Below are 18,285 nucleotides of genomic sequence, written 5' to 3' on the forward strand. Positions count from 1 at the left end.
TCTATCTGGTCAGACTCCTAAACGAAACCAGATTATATATTTTTTTGCAAAGACATCAAATGTATTGTAAAGGAAAGTAACCCAGTGTTTTAGAGACAGCTCATTCTAAGAACATGTAATAATGCTGGTGTTGGTAGGACTGTCTCTGACCTTGTAATGAATCTTAGATAGTCATCTGTCTGCCTGTCTGCTCATGGTGGCCAGGTCACTGAGTCGAGAGACCCCCGGGGGCAACAAATACTGTTGCACACTGCCCGTGATGTCATTTCCTATATGCCTTGCCCTGGGCACAGCTGTCCATCTCTGGACAATTTCTCTGCCCAAAGGGAGGATGACTCCCCCTGCAGACCACACCACTGTCCATCTGTTTAGGAGTGTCCTTCAACTAATTGCCAGTTCTGATGGATTCTCAATTCAGGACCCACGTTTGGACGATTCTAGCCGTGGTCAGTTTCAGCTCTGAGAAAGAGGTATAGAGAATTTTGTTGATCCCTTTCAGCTCCACTTTGGAGTTAGCGCCGAATCGCTAACTTGCTAAGAAGGTAAAGATGTGAAGGAGCCATGTCGAACTTGAAAATATATTTGAATTAAACCTATCTGCTAGCTTTATGATACCTGCCTTAGTGCTCATACTTTAACTACAACCATGCTAGAGATACGACTAGTTTACTAGCCAACTATTGTACACACAACAGAAAGTAACATTTGCCAAGGCAAGTTTTTCACAGAGCCAATAGCTAAGCGAGTGTGTGGGTCTTTCCACGAATAGAGTGCCTTTTGTGTCCCTTTGATATTTTAAGTAGAAATTGTTCACCATAATTGCATTTTTTGAAAGGCCTGTTATATTAAAGGATGTGCCCTTTAAATGCCCACACTATGGCCAGAGCTTACCCATGATGTTGCACAACGTTTTAAGTCAATAAGTCATTGTTTTAGTCAAAGTGTGATATATTTGGGCTTGAAATGACAAATCCGAATTGCCCACTTTGTGCAAATCCATGTGAATCTGGGGTCTTTTCCTATGATGACATACACATTCTTTTCAGCCTACGTTTTCTTACCAGGGCTGGATTTTATTTGAATGTTACCACCCACCAGTTATTCCTCTTCATGACTGAGACGAGCCAAACAGCCTTGTGTCCACTTGGCCGCTTGAGCCATGGAGCAAATTAAAATAGGGCGTGCATGCAAACGTATGTTTTTGTATGGTAGTAGGTCCCAGGCGCACTGGTTTGTGTCAAGAACTGCAACGTTGATGGGTTTTTCACGCTCAACAGTTTCCCGCAATCCAGTTTCCACCATCCAAAGGACATCCAGCCAACTTGACACAACTGTGGGAAGCATTGGAGTCAACATGGGCCAGCATCCCTCTGTGGAACACTTTTGACACCTTGTAGAGGCCAACAAATTGAGCGGGGGGGGGGGTGCAACTCAATATTAGGAAGGTGTTCTTGATGTTTGGTATACTCAGTGTTTATATATGGCCATACATGTTGTGATAAGATAGCATTTTGCCAACTCCCTCCCCCCAAGATGAATGGTTTTGACCACTAAAGTTTTGCTTCACTACACGCTCCACTACTTTGATTGGTGTAACGTTAGCTAGAAACCACGCGTGTCATACCAGATAATGAAAAGGCACTGGCGCAAGAAAATGTCATTTGTGGTGTGCATGATCCGGAGCAAAGTCATTGTAGCCTATCATTTCACTTCCCCTGTGAGAACCATGAGCAGTGGCTGACTTCTTTGCTGTACCACAGCCGAAGACTGCCAACCGCCTGCCTACCAAAGGTTGGACTGTGTCCATTACAATGTAGAAAAACGCATATCAACTATCTTTCAATAGTTACAGTGCATTTGGAAAGTATTCAGACCCCTTGACTTTTTTCACATTTTGTTAGGTTACAGTCTTATTCTAAAATGTATTAAATTGTTTTTTCCCTCATCAATCTGCACACAATAAGGATTTTAGAAAATGTTGCTAATTTATAAAATAAAAAAAACTGAAATATCACATTTACATAAGAATTCAGACCCTTTACTCAGTACTTTGTTAAAGCAACTTTGGCGCGATTACAGCCTCGAGTCTTCTTCTTGGATATGACGCACACCTGTATTTGGGGAGTTTCTCCCATTCTTCTCTGCAGATCCTCTCAAGCTCTGTCAGGTTGGATGGGAAGCATCGCTGCACAGCTATTTTCAGGTCTCTCCAGAGATGCTTGTTCGGGTTCAAGTTCGGGCTCTGGCTGGGCCACTCATGGACATTCAGAGACTTGTCCCGAAGCCACTCCTGCATTGTCTTGTTTGTGTGCTTAGGGTCATTATCCTGTTGGAAGGTCAACCTTCGTCCCAGTCTGAGGTCCTGAGCGCTCTGGAGCAGGTTTTCATCAAGGATCTCTCTGTACTTTTCTCCGTTCATGTTTGCCTTGATACTGACTAGTCTCCCAGTCCCTGCCACTGAAAAACATTCCCAAAGCATGATGCTGCCATCACCATGCTTCACCATAGTGATGGTGCCAGGTTTCCTCCAGAAGTGACGCTTGGCATTCAGGCCAATCTTGGTTTCAGCAGACCAAAGAATCTTGTGTCTCATGGCCTGAGAGTCCTTTAGGTACCTTTTGGCAAACTCCAAGCGGGCTGTCATATGCCTTTTACTGAGGAGTGGCTTCCGTCTGGCCACTCTACCATGAAGGCCTGATTTGTGGAGTGCTGCAGAGATGGTTGTCCTTCTGGAAGGTTCTCTCATCTCCACAGAGGAACTCTAGAGCTCTACCAGAGAGACCATTAGTTCTTGGTCACCTCCCTAACCAAGGCCCTTCTCCCCTGATAACTCAGTTTGGTCGGGAGGCCAGCTCTAGAAAGAATCTTGGTGGTTCCAAACTTCTTCCATTTAAAAATGATGGAGGCAACTGTGTTCTTGGGGACCTTCAATGCTGCAGAAATCTTTTGGTACCCTTCCCCAGATCTATGCCTCGACAAAATCCTGTCTCGGAGCTCTACGGACAATTCCTTAGACCTCATGGCTTTGTTTTTGCTCAGACATGCACTGTCAATCATGTCCAATCAATTGAATTGACCTTTAGAAAATATGCACATTTTCTCTTACACTAAATATACTAATATGTATACATAAGGAAAGTGAAATCTTATAGTTATTCATTTTATAAATTGATTATTTATACTTTTCAAGTCTTATTCATACAGTTTTGTTGAATAGGTCATGCAAAAGGCACTCCATTGGTGGAGTGACCCGTGTTTTGTATTGTTTTCTATTACTATAGTATCTATAACTGATTTGAGAAATAACTGTATTTTTTTCTCCAGTCGTTTTCATTGAGCTCAGCTATACATCACATAGTTATACTATTTACCTCATATGGAATACAGGGAACACACAATACCTGCTAAACAACAAAACTGTTTCAGATCGATAAAATATGATAATCCTACAAAATACCCGTCAGGGCGAGGGCGCTCACTTTACAAAATAAAAGTCAGCCCCCGCTTACAAAAGTCGCTGCTGTGTCACTGTTAACATACAGTATTCCATGTCATACAATAATAAGGGACAGATTTCTCCTCCATTAAGAATATGTGACACGTGCAGCCAAAGTGTACTTTGAGAGGACACACAGAGAGAGAGTGAGAAAGGCAGATAGAGAGAGTATGGGGGATAGAGACATGACCGCCCTCTAGCTATAGCTTCTCGACTTGTTTATTTGCTAAAGGCGTGTGGGGTTGAACATATGGTATGCTAAAACATGGACTTGTAGTTTGGGAGGCCACAGGACCCCAGGGAGTAGAGCTGAGGGAGCCAAGGGGGCCTGGGCGATTGGACCCTGTCTCCCTCCATTCCTCCCGCTTGGCTAGCCAGGGCCAAGGCCGCCTCTACTCTTGCTCAGAGAACCAGAGCCATAGCTGCAGTCTCCTCTCTCTACTAACTCCCACAAGCCCCCACCCATTGCCCGCTACTCCCCAGCTGATCCCCCCCCACCCCACACTGCTGCAGGTAACACCCAGGAATGGGGGGTTCGCCGGGGGGCTGCGGCAGAGGTTGCAGCTGGGACATACACTGACACCATCCAGGCTTCTTGTTCCCAAGGGTGTGAGGACAAGAGGAGGCATCGCACTGAGCTCTGGTGCTAAGGGTAGAAAGGCATGGTGATGGAGATGCTGGTCGTGCTGTATCCCCCAAAGGCTACCAGATATTTGGTGAGCATTACAACTGTATGTGAGGTAGACTAGTGTAATATGATCACGGATATCATTTCTCGTGGACAGATGCACGTAACATAAATGGTAGTAGCATCTTTCGACAGACTGTGGGATGCGACGACTAATGAGGAGCTTTGTTCTGGTAAACAGATTTTTCGTCACAGATCATTTGAACAAATCACGATTTCGCAGGTGCTCGCATATTTAGAATTCTGGAAGGGTAGGGGACTTTTCGCCCACAGACTTGCCTGAAACTTGTTGAGTTTCCGTTTAGAGGGGTGGAGACTTAGCGTGTCGCGCGTTAGTATATTTTCTAACACGTCTCCCCCCAGAACTTAATCAAGCATCTGATGCAATTACGCAAGATTTTAGTTGGGTGTCCGAGATTATCATACATATAATGTGCCTGTGGTTTCGGAATTCAATATGTACAACCTAGTGATATTTAATAAGTGCATTGCCAGTATGTTTCATTTTGGAAGTAGTGAAGGGGGATAGGATGCACACGTAAAAACATTTACCTTTTTGAATTCAATATCAACAATATCAACGGCCAATGTTTCAGCTGCTGGGCCTTTTCCAAGGGATGCTGTTGAGAAGAAACGCAATGACATTCATAGCCAAATCAGGAACTAACACACAGGCATGCAGTATACAGATCAGTGCATTTAGATACACACACTGCTCACACGCCCTCCAGGTCATTGTGTTTACGGACTCACACACTCTCTGGGATCAAGCTGTTAATGTAATGTATTCACATACCCTGCAATGATGGGCATGCACACACACATACAAGCACACACACGCATCCTGTAGGTCAGTGACTTTATGGACACACACACACACACACACACACACACACACACCCTGCAGGTCAGTGATTTGACTGACAGGTGCTTTGATGCTCCATGACAGGATCTGCTGCTTCCCTTCATTTCCACTTCCTTTTCTCCCATCAGGTGACACCCCCACAGGTGCCACGACAACCGAGACCCCGCCTCCTCGGGGTGTGGATGGGGGGGCAGCTGGTAACCGTGGGTGGAGACTGACACGATGAGCTGAACCAAGAGACGACACACCAGCTGCTTCCCATCACTGGCTGACAACACAGGAGCAGTGAGTGTCAAGTCCATGCCTCTGTGTCTCTGGACAATGACAGATATATCAATGTCATTAGGAGTAGTACTAACAGTTAACTTTGTCTGTTAGACCATGGTTGACCGACATCTCAATCAAAAACAACCTCTCTCTTCACCTATTCCAATGGAGGGTCATGTAAACTGTGTTTATCTTGTTAAATGTATTTTGTATTGACTCGGGAGGAATAGAAGGGCATCAATATCTGGAGAGAAAAAGAAACCAGTCATATACTCAGTCATGACTGCACTTTGACATTTGCCCTTTTCAGAGATAAACCAAGCTCACTTCAGAGGCTGCTTTTTAAAAAGTTTGGACCGTGTCCATCACACGTCTTTCCTCCCTGGTATAATTGTATGAGGGCATTTGAGTGGAAAACTGAAAATGTCTCAATTCTCCTGCTTCGTGCTCCCAGGGCTGTTCGCTTCCTTCACTCCCACTACAGCCTGGTCTCATAGACGAGACGTAACATTGTAAACTTAAATCGGGGACACTCAAATTAGTATGATATGTTACGTTTGGTATGGTTACATAAGACAGAAGGTCACTTAAGGCAAAAACAAAAGTAGGGTAGTTGGTCAGGGTGGATGTGTAGGCGTATAAGACGAACATCTAGCAACCCAAAGGTTGTGTGTTCAAATCTCACCAAGGACAAGTTCAGCTTTTTAGATACTTTGCAACTACTTTTTAACTACTTTACAACTAGCTAACCCTTCCCCTAACCTTAACCCCTAGCCTAGATAATGTTAGCTATCTAGCAAATTGGTTTCGTAACATATCATACGTTTTGCAAATTCGTAACATATTGTACAAATTGCAATCTAATAACATATCATTCAAATTGTAATTTGTAACATATCATATGGAATGGATGATGGACATCCACAAATGAATACATACCATACCATACGAAATGTAACATACTAATTGGAGGGTCAGATTTACATTTACTATGTTACGTCTACCCCTGAGTCCAGGTTGCCCTTTAAGGGCCTTTCACCTTTAAGGAAGACAGGATGTCACTGTCACTACCGACTGATCTCAACGGTAGGGTCAGATGGATCTGTCAGCAGCAAAATGACTGGTAAGAGTTTCACCATGCTTCCCCTGAGCATTCCAAGGTACAGCGAATATACATAGGAAATAGGAGATGTTCTACGAGTCTTTACACTGTTTTGAATGTGTTTATACTACAATATCTATCCAATCTTTTGTCAAGAATAATGTTGACCTGTTATGAATTTAAGAGCCGTGCAAGGAAGCAAACAATGTGAGTGGTATTTTAGTGTAAACGGCAACTATGTTTTTGACTGGGTAACACATTTATGGTGTGCTGTACACAACTCAAGCTACTTACACAACCTACTTTTAGACACTGGATTGTGATATGTTATGTTACATACAACCATTATGTATTACCACATAATTAGCTCGATGAAACTATTCCAAGCCTTTGTTAGCTACTGATTTTCTGTTAAAACGAATATCAACATTAAATGATATACTGAAGTAACAAAGGAAGACACCAAAGGCATTTGGTGGCTGTGTGTTGGTAGAGCAGGGGATGGATGTTAGGAGTTGATCTCCTTTGAAAACAACGGGAAGGAAGAGGGACGGGCTGTTCAATAATTGATTGTGGCTGAGAGCGATATGAGTTTACTTAATGTGCCTGGCAGCGCAGGGCTAAGAAAGGAGCTGTTAGCTATTCCACCTCAGGCCCTAAACCCAGGCACTGGAAAAGGGAAAAAGACTTGAGGACTGAACACTCACCTGGGCAAGAGGTAGGTCATCCGTTAGTGCAGCAACTATTACCCATCCTCCACCCATCTTTCCATCCACAATCCATCGTGTGTGTGTGTGTGTGTGTGTGTGTGTGTGTGTGTGTGTGTGTGTGTGTGTGTGTGTGTGTGTGTGTGTGTGTGTGTGTGTGTGTGTGTGTGTGTGTGTGTGTGTGTGTGTGTGTGTGTGTGTGTGTGTGTGCTTCTATGTCATGAATGTGCGCATGTGTGCGCTTGCATGCACGTGCGCGTGCGTGTGTTTGGCAGGGGCTGCACAGCTGGATCTCCCCAGCAGCGGTGTTGTAGCTGCCCCCAGGTTCCTTTTGCTAAGTCTTAATAGAGTGCTCCTGTCAGCCTCCCCAGATGCCTCTCCATAAGGACACTCACTACACCAGCACAACTCTCTCAACTCATGTCTACTTCTCATTGGTACATAATCTTTACAGCTCTGAAGCAATCTCAACTCCAGACGTGAACCAAAAGCCTAAGCCAAACACCACGATGGCTGTTTGGGAAGACACACTACAAAAAAAGTGTATTTCAGCTGTGCACTAAACACGGAAGCGATCCAATTATTAAATATCGCAGTGAAAGATGAAGATATTAGGTGATATAACCATGGGACTGGATCCAAGAATTCGAGATAGTGGAAACACTATCAATGTCATACCCCCTGTCTCGCTCCCTTTAGTGTAGACAAGCTGTGAGTTCAGCCATAAAGAGGTTAAAGGGGATGGGAGATGCTGTATACATTGAGTTCTCTACAGTGCCAGACAATGTATAGACTTGGCCTTAGTTCAACATGGGGACCTGACATCCCCTCCCAAGTGTCCCCACTGTTGGAGGAAGAAAGTCTCTTTCTCTCTCTCTTTCGGAAAATTGACATCGCCTCCCAAGTGGAAGCAAAGGATCTCTCTCTCCTTCTCTCTCTTTCTCTCACTCCCTCTCTCATTCTCTCCCTCTTCTCTATCTCACCCTCTCCTCTCGTTCCTCCTGATTTGCCAGACATCCTCTTCCCTCTGCTGTCACATTTGGTACAGATGGTTAGGCCCTATGGAGTGGCCTGTCAGTCTCCATTTGCCCAGCGCAGTGTGACAGCGGGCCTGATGGCTCGTGAAGGGCCCCCGACTCCCCCAGACACACGGACACTGACATTTTCTCAAAGGGGCCCGCACACGCCTCCACACAGCCAGATACTGTAGGAGAGAAATGAAGAGAACCTGGAGTTGACTGAGCCAGCCACAGGCTAAGAGAGAGAGAGGGAGAAATAGAGGGAGAGAGGGAGAGAGGGATGGGTGAGAGAGAGGGCTGAAAACAGGGAGTTGGGATGGGAGGCAAAGAAGAGAGAGAGAAAAGGAGAAAGAGAAATGGAGAAATAGAAGGGTTGGGAGAGAGAGAAATGGAGAGAGAGATGGACAGGTCTGAGCTGTCAGATAAGGCACGCATCAGTCATTGCCTGTGGATGTGATCTCACAGCTCACGTCAGTAACCTATCCAGTGCCCCTGTGCCACTGCACTAATCACTTCCCTGGGAGGCTGCACTGAGTCGTGTATCAGGCAGCCCGGCCGGCCAGGCAGCGTGTGTGTGAGGCCAAGCGGATGAGAATGAGCCCCCGACCACCCTCAGATGCACTTCCACCTGACATACCCCTGTTTACTCATACACACAGTCAGTACACAATCATACACACACACAGTCAAACTCAGTAGATACACACACACACAGGCAGAGTCATATGTACATGCAGGTGCATGCATACACACATACATGGACAAACAGACTTATTTTTACTATAGATTAAGGCCAAGATCTTATATTTGTTATGATTAATGCTATTTTAACAAATTGTTTATTAATATGGAATTTGTCTGAAATGATCTGAAATGGAAAAACCTCTACAGAGAATAGCCTATAAGCACAAAACTGAGAGCATAGCAAAATCAACAAGACCAAATGAAGAAAACAAACTTTAAAAGGAGGAAAAGTAAGAAATTTGGATTCTGACAGGTAGCCTATTGTCTGTTTGTAGCCTACTGCACGCCTCAGCGCAGCAGCAAAGATTCTCTATTTTCCTATCTCTCTCACGCGGAACGATTTGACACACAAACTGACAGATGTGGAGAATATCCCATCACGAGGATTGACAGCTTTGTTTCCCGTTTTATCTCGTTGTTTAGCTCCCCATTCATTTCACCTTTCTCGTTGATATTGTTGGGATTTGACGTTTACTTTTAATCTATTGTCATTGACAAAGACTGTCACTTTCCACCAATTTCAGCGTCGTACCATGGTGATGAAATCTTCCTTTGAACTATAATAGAAAAAACAACAAAAATGACATTTAGATGTTAGCCTATCATATTTCTGATATTAAATGTTGGGGAACATATGAACCTACATTTAACATATAAGATTATGCTTTGGCTACAGGGTGTTTTGGTGGTCGGCCCTTTATATATTAATAAAGGCTAATAGTTTTCAAAAGCCATGATATTGAAATATGCAGGAGTGTGGCTAAACCACCGGGTAAAAGTTATGCACGACTGAGCTAACAAGAACAAACCAAACCACAACTTCTGCAGGCTATTAGAAATCTTAAACAGAATGCTGTCGCTCATATATAATATGCATTTATTATGAATGAAATATGTCTACACTTCACAACGTCCATCCAATATAATTCATGTTGGTTTGTCTTTCAAATATGTCCATGATTTGCTCGTTGGAACAGACAAAAACGTGTCTATCCATGACACAGGGCCTATGTTTAACCATAAAGCATTGCCATTGACACCTGGTTGTTTTTAAAATAAGAATATTCTTATTATATGAGAGTGCTAACAAATAGTCGAATAATTCCCGACTTGGCGGTAAGTTTTAACATTGAAGGCTATAGGCTATGATGTGTGAATGAAGACTCCTGAAATAGTTCGGTCGAACAAGTTTTGAGATCGAGCATTACCAGGCCTCACTTGGAAACCAACGAGAAATTGTAAAATTGTAAAAAAAAATATTTCCACAGACTGACTAGCCTACCTACAGTCTACCTCAAATTAAACGTTGTACCAACCTTTGCCAATACTGTCAAATCCGTTTACTGTATCCTTGCTGCAAGGTAGACACCACATGTGACATTACCGGGTAGGAGGGAGGAAGCTGTATTGTAGTGCCCCAAGGCAATGCTCCTAGTCAATATATATCTCCCACACACTCGCTCTCACGCTCCCATTTGAGCGGGATATGCGCTGTCTGCTTAGTAGCCTACCGATAGACACAGAGAATTGACAGACAGAAACACACCACGGACACACATCAGGTAGGAATACCAGATTTATTGCCTAATTTCAGATACAATATGTTGTTTAATTTGTATGAGTTGGTTTTTATTTAGTAGACTATGCATATTGGGCTTTGTAGTTGAGTCGTGTCAATGTTTGTAATTGTCATAGTTGGTCCACAGACACCTTTGTCCTTGGGGAAAACAATGCAATGTGTTCTGTTATTTGACATTCATGGATTGTGTGAAAATGACATGACAAACATTTATAATATTCTATTACTATATTACTATAATATCAAAATAACAGCCTATTCATTTTAAGATTGTTATGAAAATGTCTCACAGAATTATTTCATGAACTTTTTTAATACACAGACGTTAATTACTTTAGGCCTAAGTGTTACTTTATATAGATTTTTTTATTTCCGAACTAAGATGAACATTTTATTTTAGGCCTAATTATGCATTAACAATTTCACAAGGGAATAAGCTAACTAATTGTTAGGATGCAAGACTGACCATTTCTAACACTGTGATAACTTGGGTTTAGGCCTACTATCTATCAAAGTCTAATTTAGGACTGAAATACAGATATTTTTTTAGATATGTAGAAATAAATAATGTGTTATTTGCTTTGATATGCATGACAAAAGCTGCATTTGGATATAGAATGCTTCTCAATATCATCAATGGGAAATCCTTCTGCATCTCCAAAAACTGAGAGAAATGCATTGCTGTTTAACTTGACTTATTTATTACATAGGCCTATCACTTTATATTAATTCAATAAATAGAACACATAAGATTCTTACAAAAATCGATGTCAAACATTCTTATATCTTCTGTCATCCGCTCCTTCAGGACCTTCTCCTTAGTTCAAGTTGACAGAAGACATTGGATCATCGCTCAGTTTTCACTGCAAGCCACCATCTTAGGTAAAGTCACATTTAGGATGGATTTGAAATCAAATATAAAACTGTTATCCTCTCTGTATTATACGGCATATAACTATAATATAGAGAGAGTAAATAGAAAGGATGATTCCACACTATAAAATGCCATTCGTTCCTCTCTGTGAGTAGCAGATACATCAACACCTCATATTGATGCCATTTGACACATTTGCCCCCCTTCCCCCATCCCATCCAATGTTATCGGTTTTGGTTGTTATTGCATGTAACTTGTCAATGCTTTTAGTGAGGCGCGCCTTCTTAATTGAAACAATAGATGTTGAAGCTGAAGCGATTAGGCTTGTCTGATCACAAGCCCCTAAAAGCTTAAAACAAGACCGGAGGGCCTGGATAAGGGAAAGGTGGGGGGCAGAGGCCCACAGAGTCAGAGGGGGTAGAGGGCATGGTGGCCACTAACAGTGTTCAGCAGTGAAAAAATCTAAAGGAAAAATTATTTGTATTGATTAGTTCCTAATAGCAGCTGTTAGGCTCCATTATGAGCTCAGAGGCCAGGTCAGCCTCAGGGCTTTGTAGTAGACAAGTGAGCCAATCACATAGGCCGATGCAAACGGGCTAGTGTCTGAGGGGCCAATTGGGGCAGGACCCGTGTTAAAGGGAATTTGTCATCCCTCTCGTATTGCAGATATTGCAGTGAAGTCAAGGTCAGATTTTGTCGATCCGTCCTCACAAGGTGTGATGTGCGAAGCGATGGTTTAGTAAAAGTTTATAGTATTCTTAAACAAGTCTTCACCACCAGGGATCTCAGGGGAGAAGCAAGAAGAATGATTAAAGTAATTAAAAGAAAAAAAGCGGGTGTGTAAAGTTGATTTTACCTCAGCCCGGACCCCTAAACATCACACAGGCTTTCATCCGTGAACGGCCTCAGGAAAAATACAAAATAAAAGCCTCACAGAAGGGTCTTTTAATCTGAAGAGCGATGCTCTCTCTCTCACTCGCTCACTCTCTCTACCCACAGGGCTAACCCAGCGGCTTGGCTTACAGTGGAGAACGATTACAAAGTTTCTTTCTCCCCCATCCCGTTGACTTTAGCTCCCTGTCCCCTCTCAAAAAAATTACAATAAATTGTAGGGGAGTGTTTGAAATTGGTTTGAGGGCGTTATTGAAAAGGTTCATTAAACTAAAGTGATAGTTATATTGAAATATGGAAGAAAGGCGTGCTCTGTTGAGATAATTAGACAGAATATTGATATTCTCTTGTATTTATGTATAAAACAAATTGTGAGACTGAATGGTGCATACAATGATGGTATTTGAATCAGTCGCATCAGATAATAGGGTAGGTCAAGTGTGTAAAACTTGATTTAGATTTTTGACGTGGAAACTAATTTGACATTTAATCTGCATGGTTCAATTGTTTTGTTTACCTTTGGGGATTGTGAGCTACCATAATTATATTACAGGTCAGATGTTTTGTCATTACTTAAATATCCAACAAAAATTCTGAAATAGAGAGCGAAAGAAGTTGATAGGAAAGTCAGTAAAAAAAAAAGATTATAAATTTAACCAAACAAGTCAGTTAAGAACAAATTCTTATTTACAATGACAGCCTACCGGGGAACAGTGGGTTAACTGCCTTGTTCAGGGGCAGAACGACAGATTTTTACCTTGTCAGCTCGGGGATTCAATCCAGCAACCTTTCGGTTACTGGCCCAACGCTCTAACCACTAGGCTACCTGCCGCCCCACTGGAGTGTAAAATTTCACTAAAGGAAACTTAATTAATCTTAAAAAATATTGTAATGTGCTGAATTTAGTCCACTGGTTTATACATTTAAAAAACATCTTGATAATGAAAAAAAAAACATCTTGATAATGTCTGATTACATTACAGACATTATATTAGTAAATAGTTCACTCATTCACTTCAAATATCCACCAAAATACACACAGGGAACACTTTATTTTATGGTCCATTACTTACCTGATATTTATTTTAAAAATATAGCAACATTTTTCCTTAACTAATAACCACCTCTCTGTCTTTGGGATTCATTGAAAAAAGTAGCACCAGCATCATATAGTACCAATTGTATTGAATGTTTTCAAGTCCCAAAACGTTACATTTGTTACCATGTCATTTTCCAGTCAATTCCAGTTGTAATAGATATGCGAGATAAAGCTCCCCCCTCTTATCTATCCCGTGAAAGGGATGAAAGGGTATATTAAACGTTGAGAACACCACCCCATCTCCAAAAGCACAGAAGTAGAAGGGAAAGACAGAAGCGGGCGAGAGGAGAGCAGTTGAACTTGGTGCGATGCGCCCTGACCCAAATCCCAGCCCTGGCACTAACGATGCCCTATGGGCGTGATGCCAGGCTCTCATTAAGAACCAGTGCCCATGCCCCCCCTCCCCCTCCCCCCAACGCCCACCGTCTGCAATCCTCACCCTGGACCGCTGCACCCCTGGCCGGCCTCCAGGGGCCCAGAGCCCATGTAGCCAGGCCATGGCTGTGAGTAAAGCCCCCTGCACAGGTGCCTGTTTGCCCCCCAGCCCTGGGCCCTGGGCCCTGCTAGTGCCTGGTGCTGCGCTGGAAATAATGAATAGCGGCAGGTACAGTGAGAACAGAGCGTTTGGGCCACCCTGCAGTTAGGTTAGTGGCAACTCAGCTCAGCAGCTCAGGTAGACAACGCATGAAACACTCCCATAGATACACATATGCGCATGCTGATACATGGCCCCCTATGCACATTCACATACTCTGGTGGGCCGGGCGCAGTGCACGCTGACACGGTCGCCAGGTGCACGGTGTTTCCTCCGACACATTGGTGCGGAGGAATGCCCACTTAACCCAATGCCCCGGTTAAGTGGGCATTGTGTCAAGAAGCAGTGCGGCTTGGTTGTGTTTCGGAGGACGCACGGCTCTCTACCTTTGCCTCACCCGAGTCCGTACGGGAGTTACAGCAATGAGACAAGACTGTAACTACCAACTGTGGAGAAAGCAGGGTAAAAAATATATATACAATATATGGAAAAAATAGAATAATATTAATATACACACCATATGCTCTGCAGTGTAATTCTGTCAATCTAATTCCATTCTGCTGTTTCTTTCTGGGACTTTATTAAAAATGTTGATTGACTTCTTGTGGAAAAAATTTATTAAATGTATTAATTTTACTTTTTAGGTTATAATTCCCAAAAATATGTATCTTGTGTTCCACAGCTCCTGCCCACCTGGATCCCAGCTTGAAGAATCTTTCAAAAACAAATAAAGAAATGCACTACATCTAGCCTGAGAAGGAACGAGAGACTGTGTCCCTACACCCCCATCTCTCCAAGACTTTCACATACCTTCTCCTCAGAATAACCTGCATTGTGAGCACAGAATCATTCAGCACCATGTCCAAGGAGGGTCACGCGTGCAAGGTGACCTCCGTGTGCAAGCACAAGGAGCGCAAACCCAAGAAGCCCCACTACATCCCACGGCCATGGGGCAAACCATACAACTATAAGTGCTTCCAGTGCCCCTTCACCTGCATGGAGAAGTCCCATCTCTACAACCACATGAAGTACAGCCTGTGCAAGAACTCCCTGTCCCTGCTCATTGAGTCCGACTGGCCCTATAAGAAGGGCAACCTGCTGCACCCAGACCAGCTCCGGCCCCTTCAGCAGGCACACTGCCTCCGGTCCGCGGCCGGGAAAGAGGAGCCCGAGCCCGCCACAGGGACCGAGGAGAGGCCCCAGCAGCGGCGTGCGGTGGAGGAGGACGGAGACAATGGACAGAGTCCGGCAGTAGAGGAGGAGAGGGGACAGGGAGAAGGGGCTGAAGTCAACGGGATGACCAGAGAGAGCTCCAATAACAGGGATTCTTCAGAAGGGACGACCAAGAGAGCAAGTAAGGGGCCTGAACCTGAGCTGCTGATGGCCGATATGTTCTCTCTGGAGGACCAACTTCTGCGGGCACGCTCTGTGGAGGAGGAAGCCCAGCTGAAGCACTACAAGTTGTCCAAGACGTGCCTGACAGCCCCCGGGCTGCTGTCGGAGCAGTGGCGTCTGCTGGCCACCAGCCAAACCAAGGCCAAATCCGAGGGCGCCCAGCCTAGAGTGGGCAGCTCTATCCCTTGCTACCCTCTTCCACCTGGCCTGGTGGACTACCAGGATCCCATGGGACTCAACCTGTCCGTCCTCGGGGTGGGCTACCCCCTGAGTCCCAGCCTCTTCTCCTATGTGAACTCAATGAACGCAATCCCCACCCCTACCACCAATGTTAATACTCCAACTCATGCGCAGCTAGCCCAGCTCCCCTTTCTGGCGTCGGCCGCTCAGCTCATGCAACCAGCGTCCGGTGCACACCACGCCGCCGACCGGAGCATCCTGCCACCCCACTTCTACTACCCCTTCCTCTGTGAGCATGCCTTCGGTGCAGCCTCCGCTCAGAGTGACATCAGCAAGGGGCTTAAGACCTCTGCGAATGGCCTGGAGCCCAACCCCAGTTACCAGCCTAAAATCAACTTGTGGAAGGTGCCTGCTCTGAGGCCAGGTACCCCTACCACCGCCCCTGCCGCCTGGGTATCCCCCCAGAGAGAGTCACCAGACCCTTCCTACAGGGCAGGGGACAAGTTTGAAGCTGCAGCCAAGGAGGGGAAGCCAAGCTGGGGCCTCAAGAGGACAGCGGCCACCTTGGGGACCCACAAGTCCCCTGTGGAGAAGAGGCCAGCCCTTGGGTTCACCCTGGATCTCCTCAAGAACATTCACAAAACCAAACCAACAGAAAAGCTCCTCCTCCACAGCAGGTAAGATCCTACAGATCCTACTTTTTAAATATAATTTTTGCTTATATATTTTTTGTATTTTCGTATCTTTTTCTATATTTTCCTCTCTGATATCTCAGATTTCTAAAATTCTTCTTTGGTCTCCATAGTTTTACGAATGCTCAGTCTGAAGCCCAGCCAGCAGAGCAGTGGTACACAGATCCACCCGCAAGCCCAGTCAGTGATTCGCCCTCTCTGCCGCGTTGTAGAAGACCCAACAGCCGGGACTCTACCACTGGCCAAGGGACGGGGGAGGCATCTTCAGAACCAACATCAGCTGCTGCCCTCCTCAGCGATCTCTCCAAGGCTCTACAGGAGTACCAGGAGGCTGAACGCAAGATCGCCCACTTGGAGAAAGAAGACCTCCCTGCTCAGGGACACCTATGGGAACACCTGAACAAGATCCGGAGCGAGCTCTCCCACATTCACCATGCACTGGAGAGGACAGCTCGCCAGAGCGAAGGACCCCTGGACCTCTCGGTCAAGAAGGAACACCCTGGAGTGACCAATGTGGTTGCCTCTGGCGACCAGGGCCTCGAGGGAGCCTCACTTAAAGATGATATTACCTTGGAGACCGAGGAGGAAGACCAGGAGACCAAGGAGAGGGACGAGGAGGAAAAGGAGAACGAGAGGAGGAAGGAAGCGATGAAGGCTTCGTTGGAGAGTCGCAAGCAGTCGTTGGACGTGCTGATCAAGATGAGTCAGGTGGGGGTGAAGACGGAGGTCCTATCCTCAGGAGGGTTGGGGTTGAGGCCCAGCCAGGCGGAGGGTCTCTGGCCAGGCAGGACCACCAAGTGTGAGGCTGACTCAAGCGTGCTGCTTTGCCCCGATGGACGGCCCCTCGCGGTCTTCAATGACTTCCCCACCTTCTCCACCAAAAACACCAAGAGGCCCCCGTCCATCCAGCAACTACGGGAACCTCAATGTCCGCCAAGCCCCTTGACCACAATAGACTCCTAAACCTCTCCCGAGAAACTCAATTTCCCAGCTTGCCACACACCTGAAAGCCCTCCTTAAGACTCCACAGTAGCACAATTTTATTTTGTTCATGCACTCCCAGACTCTCACTGTCCAGGCAAGCGCTTACACCACTGATGTACTTTACAACACCACCCCCATCTCCCCATAAAGACGGCAAGCATAGTACCTTCAATAAAAGGGGCGAATGAAGAAGTGGCTGAGAAGAAGTGACAATTAACATAAGACTAGTACCCTCAATCAGTTCTCCCTATTAAAATGGTGATTGTTGACACAGGATTATTTGGGAAAACTATTCCAATGGGCAGTAGCGATGCTTGAAATGAAAGACTTATGCGACAAAAAATACATTTGCTTTTAAAAGAGTGACTGCAGAACACATAAAAATAAATCCTTGAATTCTCTTACAATTCTGTCCCAAGTTGAGAGACAATCCTGTGAACTGATTTGTACATAATGTAATTTATTTGATTAATGTAATCAAAATGAATTGAGAAGTAAATGTTATGTTTTATATTATGTCTTGTTTGATTGTCTTATGTGTCTGATTAAACCATTGCACTGTACATGTCCACTGTACATGCCTATATCAAATGCACTTTCATTTATTTGAATAAACAAAGAGATTTTGTCATAGAAGTTGTTGTAGAGTTTTTGCTCTTTTACTTTTTGTGCTGAGCCTTTTGAGTGAATGAGTGATTGCAGGGGTGCAACTTGGTTTTAGAAGTGGGTGGGGACATAATTATGAAGAGGCGACTCCGGGATGCTGGCCTTCTAGGCAGAGTTGCAAATAAAAAGCCATATCTCAGACTGGCCAATAAAAATAAAAGATTAAGATGGCAAAAGAACACAGACACTAGACAGAGGAACTCTGCGTAGAAGGCCAGCATCTAGGAGTCACCTCTTCACTGTTGAGACTGGTGTTTAATGAAGCTGCCAGTTGAGGACTTGTGAGGCGTCTGTTTCTCAAACTAGTGTAAATCTAATGTGTCCTCTTGCTCAGTTGTGCACCGAGGCCTCCCACTCCTCTTTCTATTCTGGTTAGAGACAGTTTGCGCTGTTCTGTGAAGGGAGTAGTACACAGCGTTGTATGAGATATTCAGCTTCTTGGCAATTTCTCCGTGGAATAGCCTCCATTTCTCAGAACAAGAATAGACTGACCAGTTTCAGA

General features: G+C 44.6%; 1 protein-coding gene across 1 annotated transcript; it reads left to right on the forward strand.

Annotated features, from left to right (window-relative positions):
* The first annotated feature begins 10,350 nt into the window (after positions 1 to 10,350).
* Positions 10,351 to 17,727, forward strand: prr35 (proline rich 35). Its single transcript, XM_055923939.1, has 4 exons — positions 10,351 to 10,450; positions 11,276 to 11,349; positions 14,549 to 16,118; positions 16,247 to 17,727. Exons 3-4 carry the CDS (start codon positions 14,725 to 14,727, stop codon positions 17,094 to 17,096), a joined length of 2,244 nt encoding a protein of 747 aa, XP_055779914.1. The 5' UTR covers positions 10,351 to 10,450; positions 11,276 to 11,349; positions 14,549 to 14,724; the 3' UTR covers positions 17,097 to 17,727.
* The last annotated feature ends 558 nt before the right edge of the window (positions 17,728 to 18,285 follow it).

Source organism: Salvelinus fontinalis, chromosome 1, assembly GCF_029448725.1.
Source record: "Salvelinus fontinalis isolate EN_2023a chromosome 1, ASM2944872v1, whole genome shotgun sequence".
In the NCBI taxonomy this organism is placed as follows: domain Eukaryota; kingdom Metazoa; phylum Chordata; class Actinopteri; order Salmoniformes; family Salmonidae; genus Salvelinus; species Salvelinus fontinalis.

Coding starts and splice junctions, on each gene's coding strand:
- prr35 (XM_055923939.1), top strand. CDS start 14,725: ATGTCCAAGGAGGGTCACGCGTGCAAGGTGACCTCCGTGTGCAAGCAC. Junction 16,119..16,246: donor AAGCTCCTCCTCCACAGCAG/GTAAGATCCTAC, acceptor TGGTCTCCATAG/TTTTACGAATGCTCAGTCTG.